General features: G+C 40.8%; 1 protein-coding gene across 5 annotated transcripts in view; it reads right to left on the reverse strand.

Annotated features, from left to right (window-relative positions):
- Window positions 1-25,146, reverse strand: part of arhgap21a (Rho GTPase activating protein 21a) — a 215,185-nt gene that overhangs the window by 20,423 nt on the left and 169,616 nt on the right. For 4 of the 5 annotated variants that reach the window (XM_080211346.1, XM_080211363.1, XM_080211371.1 and 1 more), the window contains 10 exons: window positions 19,605-19,763; window positions 19,402-19,501; window positions 19,276-19,318; window positions 18,438-18,563; window positions 13,127-13,423; window positions 8,165-8,229; window positions 7,710-7,846; window positions 4,893-5,035; window positions 919-1,074; window positions 741-819 (listed from right to left, as the gene is read on the reverse strand). In XM_080211346.1, the coding sequence (XP_080067472.1) occupies window positions 741-819; window positions 919-1,074; window positions 4,893-5,035; window positions 7,710-7,846; window positions 8,165-8,229; window positions 13,127-13,423; window positions 18,438-18,563; window positions 19,276-19,318; window positions 19,402-19,501; window positions 19,605-19,763 (1,305 nt within the window). The remainder of the gene's footprint in view (window positions 1-740; window positions 820-918; window positions 1,075-4,892; window positions 5,036-7,709; window positions 7,847-8,164; window positions 8,230-13,126; window positions 13,424-18,437; window positions 18,564-19,275; window positions 19,319-19,401; window positions 19,502-19,604; window positions 19,764-25,146) is intronic. The other variant, XM_080211355.1, reaches the window with a different exon arrangement.

Consider the following 25,146-nt stretch of genomic DNA (forward strand, 5'->3'; position numbering starts at 1 on the left):
GAAATGTTGTTCACTATTTATGATATCCTAATTTCTAAAGATCATTGATCAATTGTGGATAGTTTGTAGAGGAGCAACCAGGATGATTCTGGCCAAAGGAGCTTCAAGTTATAAAGAACCATGATTGATCATTTCATTGAGAGAAGACACTCCTGGTGTATTACAAAAAAGAATAAAATTGCTCTGTAGATTAGACCCAGCCTGGGTCCTGAAATTAATGGAAAAAGTACAAAGTTAACAAACATTAAGCTAAATTTATAAAATATTCTTCTCTTCCCCTAACTCCCTCTCAGAAGAAATGTGTTACATAGAAACATAGAACATAGGCGATTTGTCCCTTTGAGCCTGCTCTGCCATTCATTATGATCATGGCTGATCGTCCAACTCAACAGCCTAATCCTGCTTTTTCCCTATAACCTGATCTCATGTGCTCCAAGTGCGAAATCCAGCCATCGCTTGAATACATTACCTTAAGAAATGTTCCATATTAATAGAAAGATACTCAATATAAATTGGTTTACACTAGTGCAACCCGTCAATGTTTTGCACTTTTGCAATATTTTAACATAACCTTTTTTAAAAACAGAGAACATCACAGACGATGGTACTTTTGTAGACTACATAGATGGGTTAAAATTGATGACTACCTCTAAAACAATCTCTACCAATGAACTTCAGTTCTGAACTAGAAATTATTACTTTTCATACAAAAACGATTCATAAATCGAAGATATACTTACCATTTGTAAAGAGGGGTTCTGGAAGTTTTCTGAAGAAAGATTTCAGCAAACTACTGATAACATTCAGATCTCGCCATTTCTGTTTTTAAAAACATTTTAAAAGGAAATAATTTTATTTCCAGTAAGCTGTAAAGAATTATTTCCAAAGGCATTCAAACAGAAGGTCTTAGAAACTTACATCATCCAAAAGATCAATATCAGTCACTCCTTTGTTGAGTTCCTCTTGTAAACTCGAGATAGCAGCGTTATTTCCAGGGACTCTGTAGATTCCTGTGTACTCGAGGCCCTTTTCTTCAACTAAATTGCAGCAAACTTCAACAATCAGTGGAACAAACTAGAAAACACAACATGAAGTAAGTTTTGGAAAACACCACATGTATTTTGTAATTGCATTTCAGTAGGACAATTAATAATTTGTTTAAGAGGCTTTAAAGCTATTTCAGTATCACCCAATAATTGCATTTGGAGTTCCCTTCCACAATACATTCAAGCCTTAGCTTAGACACTCAGTATTTTATTTTGTTTATGACATTGTGATGCCAGCAAGAGCACATTTTTTTCCGTTTCTAGTTACACCAAGATGGTGTCAGACATCACCTTATTGAATGATAGCAGTCCAAGGGTAAAGGTTTGTCATCTAATCTAAAACAGCTCAGGGTCAGAAGTGCTTTTGAACATTTGGTTTATCATGATAACAAATCATTGAAGCTGCTATGCAAAACAGAACAAGTATAAACAAACGCTATCAATGAAAAATAATTTCGCAGCCCCCACCCTCTCCTCTGTCACTTACTCAAAATCCACATCGAATTTTCCAATTCTGATGAAAGGCCACAGACCTGAAACATGAACTGTTTCACCTGCCTCTGTTGCCGTCAGGCTTGGTGAGTACTAACATTAATTTCTGACTTTATTTCAGATTCCTGTTGTTTAAGAAGGGTGCCAGGCAAAAGGCGGGGAATTATAGGCCGATTAGTTTAACGTCTGTGGTAGGTAAAATGTTAGAATCCGTCATTAAGGAGGAAATTGCGAGGCATCTTGAAGGGAATTGCTTGATAGAGCAGACGCAGCACGGTTTCATTAAAGGGAAGTCGTGTCTGACAAATTTACTGGAGTTCTATGACGATGTGTCTAGGGCGGTGGATAGAGGAGAGCCGGTGGATGTGGTCTTTCTGGATTTTCAGAAGGCGTTTGACAAAGTACCTCACAAGAGGTTATTGCAGAAGGTCGAGGGACATGGAGTTGGGGGTAGGGTGTTAGCGTGGATAGAGGATTGGTTGTCAAATAGGAGGCAGAGAGTGGGGGTCAATGGGTGCTATTCGGATTGGCGGATGGTGACTAGTGGAGTGCCCCAGGGGTCGATGCTGGGGCCTCAGCTTTTTACCATTTATATAGATGATCTGGAGGAGGGAACCGAGTGTAGGGTGTCGAAATTTGCTGATGACACCAAGACTGGGGGAACGGCAAATTGTGCGGAGGGTGTGGAGAGTCTGCAGAAGGATCTAGATAGGCTGGGCAAATGGGCCGGGAAATGGCAAATGGAATTTAATGTTGGCAAGTGTGAGGTGGTCCACTTTGGTAGGAAGAATGGTAGGAAGGACTATTACTTACGTGGCGAAAAACTGCAGCAGGCGATGGTGCAGAGGGACCTCGGGGTCCTTGTGCATGAGTCGCAAAAACCTAGCTTGCAGGTGCAGCAGGTGGTCAGGAAGGCGAATGGGATGCCGGCCTTCATAGCGAGGGGGATTGAATATAAAAGTAGGGAGGTCTTGCTGCAGCTGTATAGGGCATTGGTGAGGCCGCAGCTGGAGTACTGTGTGCAGTTTTGGGCGCCGCACCTGTGCAAACATATTTTGGCCTTGGAGGGAGTGCAGAGGAGGTTTACTAGGCTGATACCGGAGTTGAGGGGGTTGAGCTATGAGGAGAGGCTGAATAAACTAGGCTTGTACTCGTTAGAGTTTAGAAGAATGAGGGGAGATCTCATTGAGACGTATAAGATGATGAATGGGATGGATAGGATAGAGGTGGAGAGACTCTTCCCGCTCAAAAAATACAGTAGGACTAGGGGGCACAGCCTCAAGATAAAAGGGGGGGGCGGTTTAGAACGGAGTTGAGGAGGAACTTCTTCACTCAAAGGGTGGTGAATCTCTGGAATTCTCTGCCCGTTGAAGTGGTGGAGGCTACCTTGCTAAATATTTTTAAGAGGCGGGTTGATGGGTTTTTGATAAGAGAGGGGATTAAGGGTTATGGGGAGAGGGCGGGAAAGTGGAACTGAGCCATGACAGATCAGCCATGATCTTATTGAATGGCGGGGCAGGCTCGAAGGGCTAGATGGCCAACTCCTGCTCCTATTTCTTATGTTCTTAATGCTACAATCATAGCTAGGGTGTAGAAAAAGATCAACTTAATGCGAGGTAGGTCCATTGAAACATCTGACAGCAGCAGGGAAGAAGCTGTTGAGTTGGCTGGTGTGTGATCTCGGACTTTTGTACCTTTTTCCCACCAGAAGAAGGTGGGAAAGAGAATGCCCAGAGTGTGTGGGGTCTTTAATTATGCTGCTTTGCTGAGGCAGCAGAAATGTAGACAGAGTCAATGAATGGGAGGCTGGTTTGCATGATGGATTGGGCTACATTGATGACTTTTTGTAGTTTCTTGCAGTCTTGGGCAGAAGAGAAGCTATACCAAGCTGTGTTACAACCAGAAAAGAATGCTTTTTACGGTGCATCTATAAAAGTTGATGAGGGTCATAGCTGGCATGCCAAAGTTAAGACTTAATAACGGGTCAGAATGTATGTGAACTGACAATCACAGTGCGATTTCAGCTTCACTCCTATTTACTTACGTAAAATGTAGACACACTTTTGTCACCCAACCTTCTGATAAGGGCCAGGTGAGAAAAGTGCAGGGCAGCTGTCCAGGAATCCCTTAGTTGAACGCAACACCGTCAGAGAAAAGAAAGCCTTGCCCACATTTTAGCAGTACTACACTCAAGTTTAAAGGAGAAGCCAGGGCGAAGTTAAGTGCGTAAAGCGGAAAGGATGGTGGTGTCAGTTGGATGAATTGGGGACGGGGGGTGGTCAGCAAAGGGCGTGTGGGGGGGGTGGCCAACTGTCAGTTAGTGGGCAAGGGAGAGGGAGGAAGTCAGAGACAGCCTAAGGCAGAAGCCCATACGATTGAGGGCAAATTACTGACGTGGCTGGGAAGTTGGTTGAATGGCATGTGACAGGAAGCAAGGATAATGGTAGGTGCTAAAATTGGCAAGATGTGACTAGTGGTGTCCCACAAGGATCTGTGTTAGGGCCTCAATTATTCACATTTATTAATAACTCAGATAATGACATAGAAAGTCACATATCCGACCGAATATGCTGATAAATTCAGGTTGCACTGTAGACAGTCTAGATGACAGCATAAAATTACAAAGGGATCCGAATAGAATAGGTGAATGGACAAAATTGTGGCAGATGGATTTCAATGTAAACAAGTGAGAGGTCATCCATTTTGGACAGAAAAAGCATTGATCAGGGTACTTTCAAGATGGTACGAAGTTAAATACTGCAGATGTCCAAAGGGACTTGGGAGTTCAGGTGCATAGATCTTTAAAATACCACCAACAGATGCAGAAAATAATCAAGACAACTAATGGAATGCTAGCCTTTAAATCTGACCATATTTGGTCAGATATGTGACTTTCTATACCATTATCTGAGTTGTTAATAAATTTGAATAATTGAGGCCCTAACACAGATCTTTGTGGGACACCATGAGTCACATCTTGCCAATTTTAGCACCTACAATTATCCTTACTTTCTGTCACATGCCACTCAACCAACTTCCCAGCCATGTCAGTAATTTGCCCTCAATTTTATGGGCTTCGACCTTAGACCGTCTCTGACTTCCTCCCTCTCCTTCGCCCACTGACTGACAGTCGGCCACCCCCCCCACGCCCTTATATCTTGGAATACAAGGACTCAGGTGTGCTTGTATGCTGCTGCTATACAAAACTCTGGTTAGACCTCACGGAGTGACGTTTGAGGACTAATGAACAAAAAAACCTATTTGTTGTAAGATCCTATTACTTCAGTGATTGAACCTGAAAGAAAGAAAAATGCCAACTTAATGTCAAAGCATTCTTCATCAGATCCATTGTACCTTATTGTGAAGAGCTGGTGGACAATCGTCTAGTCTGACGCCAAATGTTACACCGGGACCTGGTTTCTTTTCAAACGTTTTTCTCATTATGCTAGGAATGCCTCTTCGCCATGTTCCCTTGTCTTTAGGTGGGCTTGTGTCATCTGAATGGCAAAACAATCTCCCATTGATATGATTATACAGAATAAAAAATCTTAGCCAAATATTGCACCATTAACAGGAAAGATTCAACACGATAATAGATAAAAGTGATTCATAATTATTGTTGTGTAATCTATGCTCCAATCCACTTTAAAATACTTAACTTTTATAATAATACTACCTACCTTCTTGGTGTAAATAAAAATGCTTACAATCAATATGGATTCAGGTGAAGATTTTTAAAAAATTGTTCTTGATGAATTATCAGATTTGCTACACTAATATTCACTTCCAAAAATCTTTTCAGTAAAACTTCCTAAATACTGTAAAAACATGGATGCACCACATCTTCAAATAGGTTATATAGCTTACAAACTGCACTGAAAAAAATCTGGCCAGAAATGCACCATACTTTAATTACTGAAGTATTAGTCGACAGCATAGAAACATGCCATTCCTCTCAAGTGATCCATGCCTGTGTTTATGTGCCAAATCTGCCTCTTTCCAATCCTTTTTATCTAATCCTATCAGTTTATTCTATTCTTTTCTGTCAATCATGGCTCAATTGTCAGCACTTTTGCCTCAGAGTTGTAGGTTCAAGGCTCACTCTAGGGTTTGAACACAAAAATGAAGGCCAACTCTCCAGTGCAGAATCGAGGGAGTGCTGCATTTTTGGAGGTGCTCTCTTGCAAATTGTTAAATCGATGCCCCTTCTGCCTTCTCAAGTGAGCATAAAAGATCCAATGGTACTATTTTGAAGAACAGAAGAAGAAAATTCTGCAGAGTTACATTGGACTTGAAACATTAATTCTGTTTCTCGCTCTACGAATGCTACCAGATCGGCTGTGTTTTTCCAGCACTCCGTTTGAATTTTTCTCCCTGGTCAATATTATTCCTTCAATCAACACCGTAAAAACAGATCATCTGATCATTATTACATTGTTTGAATGTAGGAAGTTCCCACAAACAGCAATGACTACATTTCAAAAGTACATCAGCTGTAAAGTGCTTTGAGACATCCGGTGACAATGAAAAGCATCTTGTAAATCTAAGTCTTTCGTTCTATATAATTTATCATACTTTTTGCCTGACATCCAGTCTTGGATGAACAGAAATTTCTTCCAACTAAATATTGGAAAGACAAAGCCGCTGGTTTCATTCCACAACACTATGCCCTGGTCACTAACTCTGCTTGTGGCAACTGTCTGAAGCTTAACAAGATCATTCATAAAATATTAGGACTTCTTAAAAAATATCCAATCCATCAACAAGATTTCACCCACAATCATAACAAAGCCCAATGTGCCCATCTCAGCTCATTTGCTCTTAAAATCCTCATCCATACTTTTGTTACCCCAAGATTTGATTTTTCCAAACCTCAGCTAATTGGCCTCCCATCTTCCACCCTCCATAACCTGAGCTCATCTAAAACTCTGCTGCCCATTTTCTAACCCATGCCAAGTCCCATTACTAATCTACATTGTCTCCTGGTCCAGCAAGTGTTTGTACACATAGATCCCTTTGCTCTTCTAACCCTATTCAAGCAGTAAATGACCTCTTTGTTCCTGCTATCAAAATGTACCATCTTACACTTAACTACACTGACATGCATTTACCAACTATATACCCATTCTTCAATTTGCTTTCCTTTATTTTGTTGTATTCTTCCTTTGCATGAACTATACCTCCTATTTTGGTGTCGCCTGTCAATTTTGAAACTGTATTTGGTTTGCTCATTTTAAACTAAGATGTTACTATGAACTAAAATTAATAAGCAGTACCCAGTGGAACATAAGAACATAACATAAGAACATAAGAACTAGGAGCAGGAGTAGGCCATCTGGCCCTTTGAGCCTGCCCCGCCATTCAATAAGATCATGGCTGATCTGTCGTGGCTCAGTTCCACTTTCCCGCCCTCTCCCCATAACCCTTAATCCCCTCTCTTATCAAAAACCCATCAACCCGCCTCTTAAAAATAGTTAGCAAGGTAGCCTCCACCACTTCAACGGGCAGAGAATTCCAGAGATTCACCACCCTTTGAGTGAAGAAGTTCCTCCTCAACTCCGTTCTAAACCGCCCCCCCTTTATCTTGAGGCTGTGCCCCCTAGTCCTACTGTCCTTTCTGAGCGGGAAGAGTCTCTCCACCTCTATCCTATCCATCCCATTCATCATCTTATACGTCTCAATGAGATCTCCCCTCATTCTTCTAAACTCTAATGAGTACAAGCCCAGTTTATTCAGCCTCTCCTCATAGCTCAACCCCCTCAACTCCGGCAGTAGTAAACCTCCTCTGCACTCCCTCCAAGGCCAAAATATGTTTGCACAGGTGCGGCGCCCAAAACTGCATACAGTACTCCAGCTGCGGCCTCACCAATGCCCTATATAGCTGCAGCAAGACCTCCCTACTTTTATATTCAATCCCCCTCGCTATGAAGGCCAGCATCCCATTCGCCTTCCTGACCACCTGCTGTACCTGCAAGCATGACAACGTACCAAGCAGAATAGTTAAAACCACCTAGTCAACGGGATAAATAAAAATTTCTATTTAACAGATTCATTAACTTATTATAAATGAAGTAAATAAGTATTCACAAGTGAAATTTACTAAGGCTGAAAAAAGCAGAAATTTAAAGAAAATCAGTACTGAACAGTTTTTCACAGACAACAAAGCATTACTTATAAGTTTTCTTTCCAACTCTTGCTTTGGAGAATGTGGACTCTTTGGATCAGTTTTGGATCCCAAGAAGGTCTGCCTAATACTGAGAGTCTGGCGAGGTGTTTTAGGAGATGGTTCTGTCTTGCTGCCAGAAGTACTGAAAAGAAAAGATATTCTAATAAGTGGACATTTTATTGGAACTATTGCTTACATACTTACGCCCTTTAACATTCCTAAAAGAAGATTAGCATGAGATTCTTTCCACCTTACAGTATTGTGTGCTCACTGAAATATGGACCAATATCAATAAATAGGCATGGCTCCCATTACCCAACAATCTGCAATTGAATGCATGGTGTCAGAAAAGGTGAGGCTTCTGATTCCCAATCATTTGACATAGTCTGGTGGTAGTTTCAAACAATGGGCAGACATGTAATCTGAAACCACTGCCAACTAAGATATTAAGATTACTTACTTCATCATGGTACTGTATTCTTTAATCTTCCTGCTAATTAAATCTCTGCTTGTAACTCCTGTGTCCTACAATTTAAAATAATGGTACATATTATTCTTTTTCTTGAAACAAACGTCCTTGTGCAATACAGCTGTACATAATAGATTGTAATAGTAAATTACAGTTGCCTATGAAGTTATTTTAAGAGTGCATCACAAAACAAGGACGTTATGAAGTTTACTGTAAAAATTCAAATGATCCAACTGCAAATATGCCCAACATTCATAAATCATTGTGAAGTCTGAAATAGCAGCTTGAATACTCAAGTCTTAAACAAACCATATGAGCTTAGAGTTATGAAAGAGGATACAATATTAAATTTAAAGAGGAAGATTTTGGCCAGAGAGCAGGAGAAACCATTCTACACACAGGATTTGGGAGCTGTGGAATGCACAACCAGAATTAGTGAATAAGCAGAGACCGTATCAACATTTAAGAAAAGACTTAGCAAGTGTTATTGATACACAGGAAAATCAACCAACCAACAAATTATGAGAGATAAATAGCCTTCGACTTGCATAATGCCTCACGTTGCTGGATGTTTTGTGCCACTGCCCACAAACTTTGCAAAACTTGCTGGAATCTCCCCATGAATTTCATGAAATTGCTGCAATTCCACATTAATTGGCCATTACATTCATCACAGGAAGTCTAGTAATTGATAGCACAACTAATCCTTTAATATGATATTTAAGAACAAAGAACAGTTCAGCACAGGAACAGGCCCATTGGCCCACAAAGCCTGCATCGACACAACGCCTTTCTAAACTAAAAATCTTTGCCTCTGAGACCCATAACTCCTCTATTCCCTGCCTATTCATGAATCTGTCAAGATGCCCCTTAAATGTTGCTATTATATCTGCTTCTAATCCAGGTATTTGCCACCTTCTAAAAAATATGCTTCTCACATTTCCTTTAAAATTTCTCCCTTTTACCTTACACCAATATCCTCGAGTAATTGATATTTCTGCCCTGGGAAAAAAAACTCCCAACTATCCATTCAATCCACACCTCTCACAATTTTGCACACTTCCTTCAGGTTGTCCCTCAGCCTCTGATGTTCCAAGTGAAAATCAAGTTTGTCCAATCTGTCCTTGTAACTAATATCCTCGAGACCAGGCAACATCCTGGCAAACCATTTCTGTACCCTTTTTAAAGTCTCCATACCCTTGTGGTAGTGTGCTGACCAAAACTGTATACAGTATTCCAAATATGGCTTAAAGTTCTATACAGCTGGAGCATAACTTGCCAATTTTTATATGCTATGCCCCAACCGTTGAAGGCAAGCATTCCATACACTTTCTTGATCATTTTACCCACTTGTGTTGCCATTTTCAGGGAACTATGGGCCGGTACACCTAGATCTCTCTGTGTGTTAATGCTTCTGAGGATTTTAGCATTTATTGTAGGCTTCCCTCCCGCATTAAACCTTCGAAAATGCATCACCATGCAATTGTCTGGATTAAATTCCATCTGCCATTTCTCTGCCCAAGTCTCTAACCTATCTATGTCCTGCTGTATCCTCTGGCAATCCTCTTTTGCTATCCGCAGCTCCCCCATTCTGTGTCATCTGCAAATTTACTAATCATAACACCCACATTTTCCTCCAAATTATTTATATTCACTTACAAACAACAGGGGTCCCAGCACTGATCCCTGCAGAACACTGCTGATCACAGATTTTCAGTAGGAAAACATTCTTCCATTGCTACTCTCTGTCTACTGTGACCAAGCCAGTTCTTTATCCATTTAACCAGCTCACCACAGATCCCTTGAGTTTACCTTCTGTATCAGCCTGCCATGACAGACCTTGTCAAAACCTTTTCTAAAGTCCATGTAGACAACATCCAATCTCCACCCTGCCCCCCCATCAATCACCTCTGTCATTTTCTCAAAACATTCAAACAAGTCTGTGAAACACAACCTCCCGCACAAAGCCATACCGCCGTTCACTAATAAGTCCATATTTTTCCAAATGTGATTGGATTGCCAATCAACCTTCTTTAGTCAGGAAGTGAATCTCATTTAGTCTCATTCCTTCAGCTAGAGAATTGCTGGAAATTTTACAAAGGTCAAATGTTATCATGTTTCTTATTGTTCTTTTCTCTTGCTTTCTGTGAAACCCATTCTTCATTCCCTCTCAATTATGACACTGAATTAACACACACTAATGCATACTCCTTCTCTCACCATCCTCTATTCACTTCTTTATCCTCAAGTCTCATTGGCAATATAGTATTACTCCACTCATAGAATATAGAACAGTAAAGCACAGTACAGGCTCTTCGGCCCTCGATGTTGTGCCGAACTATGTCCAAACCCAAGACCAAGCTATCCCACTCCCTATCATTCTGGTGTGTTCCACGTGTCTATCCAATAACTACTTGAAAGTTCCTAAAGTGTCCGACTCCATTATCACAGCAGGCAGTGCATTCCACACCCCAACCACTCTGAGTGAAGAATCTACCTAGGACATCCCTCCTATATTTCCCACCGTGAACCTTATATAGTTATGCCCCCTAGTAACAGCTACATCCACCTGAGGAAATAGTCTCTGCACGTCCACTCTATCCCCCTCATCATCTTATAAACCTCTATTAAGTTGCCTCTTATCCTCTTCAGCTCTAAAGAAAAAAGCTCCAGCTCCCTCAACCTTTCCTCATAAGACCTACCTTCCAAACCAGGCAGCATCCTGGTAAATCTCCACATCCTTCTTAGAGTGAGGTGACCAGAACTGCACACAATATTCCAAGTGTGGTCTCCCCAAGGTCTTGTATAGTTGCAGCATAACCCCACGACTCAAACTCAAACTCTATATTAATAGATACGAACACACTATAATCCTTCTTCACGGCTCTATCCACTTGAGTGGTAACCTTCAGAGATCTGTAGATATGAACCCCAAGATCTCTCTGTTCCTCCACATTCCTCAGAACCCTGCCATTGGCCCTGTAATCTGCACTCAAGTTTGTCCTACCAAAATGAATCACCTTGCAATTATCAGGGTTAAACTCTATCCACCAGCTTTTGGCTCAGCTCTGCATCCTATTAATGTCTCTTTGCAGCCTACAAGAGCCCTCCAACTCATCCACCACTCCACCAATCTTGGTGTCATCAGCAAATTTACTAACCCACCCGTCTGCCCCCTCTTCCAAGTCATTGATAAAAATCATAAATAGCAGAGGATCCAGCATTGATCCCTGTGGTACACCGCTGGTAACTGGCCTCCAGTCTGAAAATTTTCCCTCCACCATCACCCTCTGTCTTCTATGAAACAGCCAGTTACTTATCCAATTGGCCAAATTGCCTTCTATCCCACACATCCTTACTTTCTTCATGAGCCTACCATAGGGAACCTTATCAAACGCCTTACTAAAATCCATGTATACAACATCAACTGCTCTATCTTCGTCTGAACACTTAGTTACCTCCTCAAAGAATTCAATCAAATTTGAGAGGCAGGAATTAACCCTCACAAAACCGTGCTGACTATCCTGGACTAAGCTGCATTTTTTCAAATGATCATAAATCCTTTCCCTCAGGACCCTTTCCATTAACTTATCAACCTCCAAAGTAAGACTAACTGGCCTATAATTACCAGGGTCATTCCTATTTCTTTTCTTGAAGACAGGAACATTTGCCACTCTCCAGTCCTCTGGCACTATCCCTGGGGACAGCGAGGACCCAAAGATCAAAGCTAAAAGCTCCGCAATCTCATCCCTTGCCTCCCAAAGTATCCGAAGATATATCCCATCTGGCCCAGGGGACTTACTGATCCTCAGGCATTTCAAAATTGCTAATACATCTTCCCTCAGAACATCTACCTCCTCTATCCTATCAGCCTGTATCACACACTCATCCTCAAAAACATGGCCCCTCTCCTTAGGTAGCACTGAAGAAAAGCATTCATTCAACACCTCTTCTGGCTCCACGCTCAAGTTCCCACTACTATCCCTGACTGGCCTGAACCTCACCCTGGTCATTCTTTTATTTTTCGTAAGAGTAAAAAGCCTTGGGGTTTTCCTTTATCTGACCCACCAAGGACTTCTCATGCCCCCTCCTAACTCTCCTAAGCCCTTTTTTTAAAGCTCATTCCTAACTACGTCGTAACCCTCGAGCGACCCAACTGAACTTTGTTTTTTTATTCTCACATACGCTTCCTTTTTCCTCTTGACAAGGCATTCAACCTCCTTTGTGAGCCATGGTTCCCTCACTCGGCCATTTCCTTCCTGCCTGACAGGGACATGCCTATCAAGGACATGCAGTATTTGTTCCTTGAACAAGCTCCACTTTTCATTTGTGCCCATACCTGACAGTTTCGTTCCCATCTTATGCTCCCTAATTCTTGACTAATTGCATCATAATTTCCCATGCCCCAATTATAAACCTTGCCCTACCGTGTGACCCTATCCCTCTCCATTGCAATAACGAAGGACACCAAATTGTGGTCACTATCCCCAAAGTGCTCTCCCACAAACAAATCTAACACATGGCCCGGTTCATTACCCACTACCAAGTCCAATGTGGCCCCACCTCTTGTCAGCTTATCCACATATTGTGTCAAGAAACCTTCCTGCATGCACTCATACATCAAGGTCTCAGATACTCCATGGTCCTTACACTGTTATCAGCTAGCAGCTCCAGCAATTTACTGGACAAAATACTTTCAGCTGAAGGGTACAGGCAAAAGCCTAAAGGGTACAAACGAAAGTCACACACAATTCAATGAGCAAATACCAACACTCTGCATTTTGATTTGTGGGATCTCACAGATTATCTTTAAAACAAATTTCCCAACTGTGCTGTATTTCCTCAGGTTTGCACTGAAGTGATCATGTCCTCACATCTTGGGATTCAAACCCAAAACCTCTATATTTAATGTTAAAATGTTATCAAATGAGCCAAGCCGCAATAAGCACTTACTTCATCATCTAGATTGCTGTTTTCTTGTATGCACTTAATCCACGCCAGCATATCTTCTCGATTCTCTGCCTGAAAGAGGTATTCACATTCGGATGTGGTTAGTCGAAACACGTGCTTCCGCTTGGTATCACTGTATGAGATGTCTATCAAGCAGGCTTTGATGCTGATTGGTTGTTCTTCTTCAATTTGGCCAGACGCATGACTTGTCTTGTCCTTTTTATCTTTGTATAGGAATAGGGAGGACCCACGAAGAACGACATGCATTTGCTTCCAAGGCCGAATGCTGCCGCCAACACGCTGTAACATTTAAAACAAAGAATTCCTAATGGAAACTGATCTCTTTGGTTTCAAAATTCGATTTAAAAAATCCTTTTCTGCCCTTCAGGATAAAGAAAAGGTTGATTGAAAGATGATGTATGCTCATCTGTAAGTACTTGCATCCTATTAAGAAAGAAAATCATCTTCACATACATGTAGGAAAGAAACACCAGCAAATGTATAGCATCTTATCACATCTTTGAACAATTTCCAAGTACTACATTTTACACCCAGCCCCACTGCAAGGTGTGTTTTTGCTAAAGATGGGCATTTACAGTATTGCCCAGTCCACCACCTTCCTACCCACCCCGAGCTGCTCCCATATAATGTTAGATGGTCAGACAAAATCGACAGCCTGCCATCATTCAGGTTGTGTTCTGACTGCATCCTCCCACCCTCAAAGAAGTACTCTTTTCACCTCCCCCCCCCCCCCCACCCCGGCCCTACACAAATTGTCAATCTACACAAATTTGCAGAACAGCATTCCAAACTTCCACCACCTTTTCATGTTGAAGTGTTAGTCAAAGGGAGTTGTTACCTTTAGTGGAGGTGGTGATGTAGGTGTATTGTCACTGGATGAGTAATCCAGAGACCCAGGACAATGCGTAGCCTTTGAAATCCCAGCAAGACGGTGAAATTTGAATTAAATGAAAATCTGGAATTAAAAGTCTAATGATAATCTTGAAACCATTGTTGATTGTTGTAAAATCCAACTGGTTCATTAATACCGTTTAGGAAAGAAAGTGTGCCATCATTACCTGTTCTGGCCAATATTTCACTCCAGATTCACAGCACTGTGGTTGACTTTCATAATCGCAAGCTACTTGGTTCAACAGCAGTTAGGGATGGGCAATAACAGCGACACCCATAGCCCACGAATGGGGGAAAAAACACTTGAAAGAGCTGTCTCTAAGCTTATGGCTATTTCCCTAGTTCTAAACTCCTTGATCAGCGGAAATAACCCCTTTCTATCTATCCTTCTTTCTATCTCCCCTTAATTCACACTGTAACTACCTAAGTTCCAGGAAGTACAACCCTAGTTTGCGCAATCTCTCCTTATAAATTAAGTAAATCTGTGCTGCATTTTTCCCCAAGGCCAACAAATCCTTTCTAAACTGTGGTGCCCAGAATTGCTTATGGGTGTGATCTAACCCACAGCTTTATCTACCGAAACATCTACCCCATGATTTCTTCCTGTGTATTCTAACCTCTAGATATAAAGGGCAGCACTCATGTAGTCTTTTGATCATTAACATGCTATGAAAAGATACAGAAAGCAATCTATGTGCCTAAATATTGGGCTAAATTGTCTCCTCTTATTTCTAACGTTAACACCTTTCTTGCATCAAATTTGGATGCATGTGGGAACTTGGACACTTCGTGTCCAGGGCATCCAGATGTGCAGGAATTGTCTCCAGATGCAGCTACTCAAAATCTGCGTTTTGGATCTGGAGTCACTGTGGAGCATATACAAGGTTAAGATCTTCATAGATAGTGCATATATTAAGATGGTCACACTGCAGGTAGAGAGCATGTTGGCCAAAAGAAAATGAGTGACAATCAGACAATGACAATCAGATGGAGTAAAAACACTGGGCAGGTAGTGTAGGAGTGCCCCAGCTGGGCGGGGGGGGGGGTATTTTAGAGAGAAACGTGCATGCTCTGCACAGATAGTGACCCAAGCTGGGAATCAAACTCGGGTCCTTGGTGCTGTGAGGCAGCAGTGCTAACTACTGTGTCACCATGCCACCCTACTTATTAATAGTAGTACGGTATGTGCACACTTTGTTTTGTACTGTGTACATTTTTAGGCACCACACTTTAGGAAGGATATTAATTCATTGGTGAGAGTGCAGAAGGGGTACCTGAATGGTTCCAGGGATGAGAAACTAGTTATGAAATTACGAAGTTACAAAGTTGTAAAATAGATGGGAGAAATTGGCACTATTCTCCTTGGAGAGGAGAAGACCAAGAGGAAACTTGATAAAGATGTTCAAAATCATGAGGGGGCTGGATAGAAATGATAGATAGGGAGAAATGGTTCCTGCTCGTAAAAGGATTCAGAAAAGATTAAAATGTGATTTTCAAAAGACGCAAATGTGATATGAGCCAAGACTCTTTTCAGAATACAAGTGGTTCGGATGTAGAATGCATTATCTAAGCAAATTCAATATAGGCATTCAGGAGGGCTGTGACGGGAGACGGTTAATTTGGCAAGCACAAAAGATGGGTAGAATGTTGGGCAACATACTTAATGGCCATTGTCATCAACTAAGATTCCACTTTGATCGAGTTCCGGGGGAGTAATTTCCAAGAATACTTTTTCACTGAACTAACCCAGATTTTTATTTATTTATTTTTGATTCTCTCAGATTACATAGTTCTTCGTGGGTGGGAAGCTTTGGGGTCTTGTTGCATAGTTGTAACTGGAACAGACTCAACATCGTCTTTTATGCTTCCAATTTCAATTGCTATTCTGCTTTACTAAAAACCGTGCTCCCGTGTATTTCACGGTATTATTTTAAACACAAATTGTTCAAATCAACCAAGTTGTTTCTTGAATGTTGAATTATTAAAAATCATAGAAAACCTCCAGGTAATGTGGTCCCGAACTGATGGACATCTTTGGAATGTGAAAAACTTTACCTGGGAGAACACGAGAAAACTAGTTCAAACAGTTCTATTGTACATGTCCCATAATATTGAAAACAATTTTAAGGTTGCTATTGAATACTTTCGAAATGGTTGTGCATAATTTATACAACCTTTTGCATTATGTGATAACAGAAAGCACAATAAAAAGCAGTGGGATGGAATTTACAAATCTTATTTTTTTGTGCTGCCCTGAAATACAAAACATACAAGAGAATTCTAATACATTCATTGCCTTCAGGGTTTCCAAGTCATGTGAAAATTCCCAATTGTGAAGGGGCGGTGTTAGAATACAGGAAAAGTTAGGGATGTGAAAAGTTTGGTTAGCTTATTAACAAAATACAAGTAAACGCCTTGGAGTTAAGTAACCTGAATGTTTGTCTCTTATCTTGCTGAGATCATTCCAAACATTAATTAGTGCGATGAAGACATTCCTGTTCTCTAAAATTTATGTTTTACTAATAAGGCGGCACAGTGGCTAGCACTGCTGACTCAACGCCAGGGACCCGGTTCAATTCCCAACTTGGTCAATGGCTGTAATGGAGTCTGCACGTTCTCAACATGTCTGTGAGGGCTTCTTTTAGTGCTCTGTTTCTTTCCACAGTCTGAAAAACGCTCCAGTTAGGTGCAATGGCCATGCTAAATTCTCCTTCAGTGTACCCAAATAGGCGCTGGACTGTGACAGCTAGGGGATTTTCACAGTAACTTCATAGCAGTGTTACCGTTGGTAACACTGTTACGTTAACGAGTAAACTTGTTGGAGTTTAGAAGGCTGAGGGGGGATCTTATACAGACATATAAGATAATAAAGGGGATAGACAGGGTAGAGGTAGAGAGATTCTTCCCACTTAGAAAGGATAGCAGGACTAGAGGGCACAGCCTCAAAGTAAGGTGGTGGGGGGGCTGCAGTTTAGATTGGAGTTGAGGAGGAATTCCTTCACTCAAAGGGTGGTGAGTCTCTGGAATTCTCTGCCCAATGAAGTGGTGGAGGCTACTTCGCTGAATATATTTAAGTCATAGGTAGATAGGTTTCTAATAGACAAGGGAATTAAAGGTTATGGGGAGAAAGCGGGAAAGTGGAACTGATCCACTTCAGATCAGCCATGATCTTGTTGAATGGCCTGGCAGGCTCGAAGGGCTAGATGGCCTACTCCTGCTCCTATTTCTTATTATCTTATGTTCAGCGTTAATGTAAGCCTACTCGTGACACTAAGAAATAAACTTAAACTTAACATTTATGTTTTATGTTCAGAGTTTTTTTTGGTGTCCTGTTAAATAGTAACTTAGGCGAGGAGTGTGATGGAATAATCTCCCCTTGCCTGAATAAGCACAGCTCCAACAACAATCAAGAAGTTTGACATCATCCAGTACAAAGCATTCCACTTGACTGGCACCCCATCCAGTACTAAGATGCAATTACAGCAGTGTATACTATCTACAAGATGCACTGTAGCAAATAACCAAAACACTTTTACCAGCACCTTCCAAACGCATGACCTCTACCACTTAGAAGGACAAAAGGAGCAGGTGCATGCGAATACCAACACCTGCAAGCTCCATCCCAAGCCATACACCATCCTGACTTGGAACTATATTGCCATTGTTTCACTGTTCCTGGGTCAAAATCTTGGAACTCATTCCCAATAGTACTATTGGTGTACCTCCACCAGATAGATTCCAGCAGTTCAAGAAGGTGGTTTACCAACTTCTAAAGGGCAGAGATGGGCAGTAAACGCTAGCCTCGTCAGCGACTGCCTCATCCTGTAAAAGGTTTTTTTTGAATTACCCCTGGAGACCAGAATCGTACCAAACTTCAGAAAGTGGAGTTGGTTAGTTCAGTTGGCTGCACAGCTGGTTCATGACGCACAGTAACACGAACAGCTCTGGTTCAATTCCCATACTGACTGAGGCTATTCATGAAGGCCTACCTTCTCTACCTTAACCCTTGCCTGAGGTATGGTGATCCTCAGGTTAAATCATCACCAATCAGTGTTTCTCCCTTAAAAGGGAGAGCAGACTCAAGTCATCTGGGACAACAGCAACTTTACTTACCAAACTTCAGTATACAGAAAAAGTTTTACATTAAATTTCAAAATACCAGCATTCGACTATTGTCGATGCTGTTGCTTGAAACAGGTTAAAATACTGATGGATTCATAGGATAATCTGTAAACGGGACATTTTCTTTTGTTAACTGTTGACAGCTCTGAATATAATGTCCACTAAACGATCGTTCCAGAAACAAAGGTCTTTGACATTAAATAATTTTACAATCAGCAATAAATTCTTATTTTAAAAAGTGATTAAAAAAATCAGACTCACGAGTGCTCATTAACATTACCTTTCCTTTTTCTGTAAGAATCTGACGAAACTGCAGCCATCCTTCTTTTGAAGCATCGCTAAAGCTATCTGATGAAGAGTCCCTTCTTGGGCTCACGTCTTCTGAAAACTTCAGGCTGTCTGGGGCCTAAAGAAAATGCCAGAGTTACAGTGCAAAACATTCCACTGCAAGTCATACGAGAACCAAAAACGGATCGATGGATTGATAAATGAGAACAACAGAGTCCAACAATAAACTTTACCAGAAACATTACTCCAGATATGTCTCAAACTTAAGGGGTATTGCAATATTGGCACATCATTCTTCCACTAATGATTTTTAACTCAAGTTACAATTCCTCCCATATGAACCTTCAACTTTAGAAAAAAAACATATCTGGCATGAGCCATGCAAGGAACATACCAACAGACTACAGTAATGCTTCTACTAAATTAATACTGTGCAGATTGTTTGGCATTGCACTTGCCTGCTACAGTGTGCCACTGTATTCGGCCTACATAGACACTACTGTGATACTGAACCTTGTTTTTACTTTCTGAAGGGCCTTTGTTACTGTGAATACATCAGATACCAAGCTAAATCATTTACATACATGCTTATAAAAGTTAATTCTAGGAAATATATTGACCAGGAGGGAGAAAAAGCTGAGTGAATCTAATTGAAAGTTAAGGAATGTTCATTTAAACAACTCAGCTTTCTTTAAATAAGCGTTGTTTACATATTATTTGAATGCAGAGTGTATCAATGACCTGAATTAGATTGAAGTTTCTCTACAGTTAACAAATAGGAAATGGAGAACGAGGATGGGGTTCTTTATATTTTTAAAGAAGTTACAAACCTTAATTCCTTGCAGGCTGGGCATAGGCTTCATTGATTTTCTGCTGAAAATAAAATTTCTTATTAATAAAGGGTTAATTAGACAGTTAAAATGCAGAAAAAGCTCCATAAACTGCAAACAACTTACAACTTTTCTTCTCTATAATTATCTAATCCTTCATCATATGATTTTGATCGCTCAGTTTTTCCACTCGGTTGGGAATCAGGAGTAGAGGTTCTAATGGCATCTGAAGAAAATTATTAGAATTAAAAATGTATCATATTCATGGCCTGTAATCTATAGAACAAAATCTAGAATTCTTGAGTTTGAATTTATATTTGAGTACCTACCTTGATCGTGTGACAACTGGCGACGAATAAAAGGGGATGGTTTAGTAGGACTGGAAGGTACTGCAGTTATTGTTAGTATTTCAGACACTCCAGCTGAAATTACAGCTGACGCAGGAATGTGGGCAGACTCATGATCAACACTAGGACTTGTGGGTTCATCTAGGAATGACATTAAGAATAGCAATCATTAAATCTCTATCATTAAATTAAAAGATTATGATCATGGCTGAACATCCAACTCAGTAACCTTATTCTGCTTTACACCCCATATTTTTTGATCCCTTTAGCCTAAAGAGCTTTATCTTACTCCTTGAAAACATTCAGTGGCCTCAACTGCCTTCTGTGGTAGGAAATTCCACAGGCTCACCACTCAGTGAAGAAATTTCTCTCTTCTCAGTCCTAAATAGTCCATCCAGTTTTCTCAGAGAGACCCCTCGTTTTGCACTCCCCTGCCATTGGGAACATCCTTCTGTATCTACCCTGGCCAGTCCTGTTAGAATTTTGCAGGTTTCTGTGAGAACTCCCTCTCATTCTTCTCAACTCCAGCAAATTTAATCCTAACCAATTCAAATTTATCTTGTATGTCAGTCTCACCTCCCCAGGGATCAGTCTGGTAAACGTTCACTGCACTCCCTTCATAGCAAGAACATCCTTCCACTGATAAGGAGACTAAAACGGCGCACAATATTCCAGGTGTGGTTTTATCAAGATTCTGCATAAGTGCATAAAGACATCCCTGCTCCTGTACTTGAATCCTCTCACTATGAAGGTCAACACACCATTTGCCATCTTCACCACTTACTGTGCCTACATGCTTACTTTCAGAGACACTTCAGTCTGCACATTCCCCTCTCTCAATCTAAAAACATTCAGATAACAATTTGCCTTCCTGTTTTTGTTACCAAAGTGGATAATCTCACAGCTATTCACATTATACTGCATCTGCCATGCATTTGCCCACTCACTCAACTTGTCCAAAGCACACTGAAGTATCTCTGCATCCTGCTCACAGCTCACCCTCCCAACCAGTTTTGTGTCATCTGTAAATTTGGAGATATTGCATTTAGTTTCTTCAGTTAAATTATTAACGTGCACTGTTATACCATGATGAATGTTTACAAATAGTGTTTTAACTATTTTCCATAAGTGTCAGGTTAACTGCTATCCTGACTTAAATATTATGAATTGGCTCAAATGGTTCAAATTCTCAAAAAAGACACTTCTACTTTATACATTATTATTCCAGTGGAGAAGCTCCAGGAAATTGTGTGACTGAATTATTTTAAGGGGGGAATCCTAATAGGTTAGTAAGACTTGTAAACCATTACACATTAAGACTCTAACAGAACTGCCAGCATCAAGTTAATGACTTATTAAACAGACTTATGAGCTAACAAGAAAGCAGTTTACACACAAGATACAGTAAGAGATGTAAACAAGTGACTATGGTTTTAAAACACATATGCTGATATTTTGAATGTATTTTTTAAGGTATATTGTTCACTTTAGCCAAAGGCAATTTGCTGTGCAGCATCATCCTAAAGGGCATTGGGGCAAAGCTGTATTCTACGAGTGTGAAGGCCTTGAGAATATGCAATATTTATCAGCAGAGTTTCAGACGGAGAGAATATCTTATCATATTTCATGAATAGAGTTTATTCACTGTCCATATGAAATGGTTGCATGCCCAGATGTGGAGTCATGTGTTATTCTGGTTTGGCAGTGACAATAGACATAGAAGATAGGAGCAGGAGAAGGCCATTTGGCCCTTCGAGCTTGCTTCACCATTCATTACGATCATGGCTGATCGTCCAACTCAAGAGTCTAATCCTGCTTAGTCTCTATAACTTTTGATCCCATTTGCTACAAATTGATCCCATTCACCCCAAACTCCTCCAATCTATGGGGGAACTCATTAGAACATTAATTTGAATGTTGGGCTAACGTCTGAGGCTACTAGGCAACACAGGAAGTGGGGTCAGCTAAGATAGGAGTCAGTTTCTGGATTCTATGGACTAATAAAATGCAATCATGCCAGAGGGTAAGATGCGATTGGCTAAGGTATATGGCAGGTATTATTGTTCATTTATGTATCTTGAAGATGATTAATTTAAAGCTAATGAAAGGCAGGAGTAATTGGTAAGAAAACCTATAACCTGGGTCATGAATGCAGCCCAGTCCATTGTTCAAACCAGTCTCCCATCCATTGACACTGTCTATACTTCCCGCTGCCTCAGAAATGCAGCCAGCATTATCAAGGCCCCCACGCATCCCAGACATACTCTCTTCCACCTTCTGTTGGGGAAAAAATATAAAAGTCTGAGATCATGCCCCACCCAACTCAGCAAAAGCTTCTTCCCTGCTGCCATTAGACTTCTGAATGGACCAACTCGTGTTAAGTTGATCTTTCTCTACACCCTAGCTATGACTGCGACACTACATTCTGCACCCTCTCCAGTCCAACCCTATGCACAGTATTGCAGTCTGTATTGTACGCAAGAAACAATACTTTTTATGCATACTAATAAATGTGACAATAATAAATCAAATGATCTGTTCTGAATTGTACATGTCAGATTTCAGTGGAGAGGTCAAAATGCTCTCAGAGCCGTCCTGACCCTTTAATGATTTCTCCTAGCAGCTGCCGGTTTAAGTAAGTTACATCTTTCAACTGAGACACTGAATTCTGAGTCTTCTATTATCTTAAGTATCGGCAGTACTGGCCACCTTGGGAACTCCATCAACAGTTATGCTAGTTTAATAACAAATTTCCAGGCACTGCTTCAACTGAAACCCTCAAAAACAGTTAAATACTTCATCTGACAGTTTCATCCACCATTCAGAGAGAGCGGCAACAGCTATTTCCCTTGATTCGTGTTAGAATCTAGCCACTAATGATTAGGAAAGGGAGATTAATGTATTTAGCTGCATCAGAGTTACTGCAATAATCTGGAACATTTTCCTCCTACATGGAAGAACTCATGAAACAGACAGAGTCCCAGAGCAGAAATCTCCTGGCATACTCCATGTCCCATGAACATAACATTAAAAGAATCTCCAAATGTTTCAGCAGAACGTTACATTATGGATAAACTCTCTTTTTACAACTTTCACCTGCTATAATTTGCATATACTTCTGCATCCATGGCACACCTCTCATTCAAAGCCTTCTTGGAACGAGAGGCCAATAATTTACAAAAACAGGGTCCCACTTTGAGTTTCCTGGCTTCGTGTTAATTTACGACCATGTACAAAAGCTATGGATCATGACAACTTTTGGAGAAGTATTGGCTTTGGAACAAATTACAGACTATTGGCTGTGCTGCTTCCTATTCGGTGGTATGTTTGTTGTGACATATTCCAAACTAAAATCCAGGAAAATGTGGAAAAGCTATTAACAACATGGTTAGAGCCTCCCAGAGTTAAAGTTATGCTTCATGTTGAAGGGCAAATTCAGGCCATGACATCAGACACAATAGTAAAATATGACAAGTGTTCAGGTTGCACAAAGTTAAAATCATGACTTCTACAGCATCTAGCAAAATATCACACCTTTTAAATATTTGAATAGGAAAAGAGCAACTAAAGCTAGTTTTGGTCCTCCAGAGAGAGCGTCTGAGGAACAGGTAATGAAAACAAAGAGATGGTAGAACAGGTCTGTCTCTATGGTAGAAAACTCCCTAAAAATGCTTGAAGAGGTAATTGGGAGGGATGAACTTAAAACAATCACAATCACCAGAGAAAAGATATTTGAAAAACTTTCAGACCCAAAGGCTGACAAGTTCCCATGACCAGATGGTTTGCATCCTACTGTTTTAAAAGAAGGTGGCACAGATAGTAAATGCATTAGTTATAATCTCCAAAACTTCCTTTGATTCTGGAATGGCCCCCACAGTGTGAAAAATAGCTAAGGAGGGGGACAAAAAGCAGGAAACTATAGCTTAACATCTGTCGTAGGGAAAAGACGTAGGGCAGGACACTTAAAATTACGTGATCAAGCAGAACCAACATCGTCTTATGAAAGGGAAACCGGCGTTTAAAGAAAAGTAGCTTATTTATTAGTAAGCTTACATTCACCCTGCAATAAAGGTACTGTGAAAACTCCTTAGTTGCCACATTCTGGCACTTGTTCGGACATACTGAGTGAGAATTTAGCACAGCCAATTCTCCTAACTTGCACACCTTTGGACTGTGGGAGGAAACCAGAGCGTCCAGAGGAAACCCACAGACACAGGGAGAATGTGCAAATTTCACGCAGACAGTGACCCAAGCCAGGAATTGAACCCAGGTCCCTGGCGCTGTGAGGCAGTAGTGCTAACCCACTGTACCACTATGCAGGCATTTAATTAATCTTTCAGAGTTTTGATGAATTAACATTCAAGGTGGATACAGGGGAACTCTGGTATTCTTGGATTTACAAAACACATTCAATAAGGTGTCATATCAGAGGTTACTACGCAAAAGCACACGGTGTAGAGGATAACATATTAAAAGATTGATTAGCCAACAGGAAGTAAAGAGCAAGGGTGAAGAGCAGTGCACTGCCATGAGGATCAGTGTTGGGTCCTCAACCTTTTACAATTTATAGTGTGAGTATACCACATGTAGAATGAAGGGATCAGATGTATGGTAGTTAAATTTGCTAATGACACCAAAATAAGTGGGAAACTAAGTTATAAAGAGGAGGTAGAGAGTTTGCAAAGAGAGAGGGGCAGGTTAAGTGAGTGAGCAAATATTTGGCAGGTGGAGTATGCATGGGTGAATGTGAACTTCACCAATTCGGTATCAAGATTAGAAAGGCAGTATATTATTTAAATGCAGAAACATTGTAGTACGGAAGGATGTGGATGGCTTGGTATCAGTTCTTCTCCCTGATTTCTCTGCCCACACTATATCTCTCAAGTGAACACCAACATAAAGTATTAATTTAGAACCCTACTTGTGTTCTCTAGCTTCACATAAAAATTACCACTGTGGTCTTAATGGGCCCAATTCTTTCCCAGGTTAACCCTTTACACTAAATGTACTTGTAAAACAACTTAGGATTTTCCTTTATTTTACCTGCCAGGATTCTTTCATGTCCCCCTTTTTGTATATCTAACTTCCTTTTTAAGTTCCCTCTTGCAAATTCTAAACTCCACTTGGGTTTCTGCTGTTTTGAGCCCTTGATGTCTGCCACAAGCCTCCATTTTTCTCTTTATTCAATGCTGCATATCCCTCGATACCCAGGGTTCAATGGATTTGTTGGTCCCACCCTTTCTCTTTATTAGAGCATGGGCCCCGTACTCTCCATATTTCCTTTTTGAATGCGTCCCACTGCTCTGTCACAGATACTGAAACATACAAGATCCTCCGGACACTATTCTAATCTATGATTTGATTGGATGCTTATTTGAGAATGTTTCATAAGACCATGAGACATAGGAGCAGAATTAAGCCACTCGGTCCTTCGAGTCTGCTCTGCCATTCAATCATGGCTGATTTTTTTCTCATTCCCATTACCACTGATCCCCTTAGTAATCAAGAACCTATCTATTTCTGT

This window comes from Carcharhinus amblyrhynchos, chromosome 2 (genome assembly GCF_965287045.1).
Source record: "Carcharhinus amblyrhynchos chromosome 2, sCarAmb.v2.hapA, whole genome shotgun sequence".
NCBI classification, from domain to species: Eukaryota; Metazoa; Chordata; class Chondrichthyes; order Carcharhiniformes; family Carcharhinidae; genus Carcharhinus; species Carcharhinus amblyrhynchos.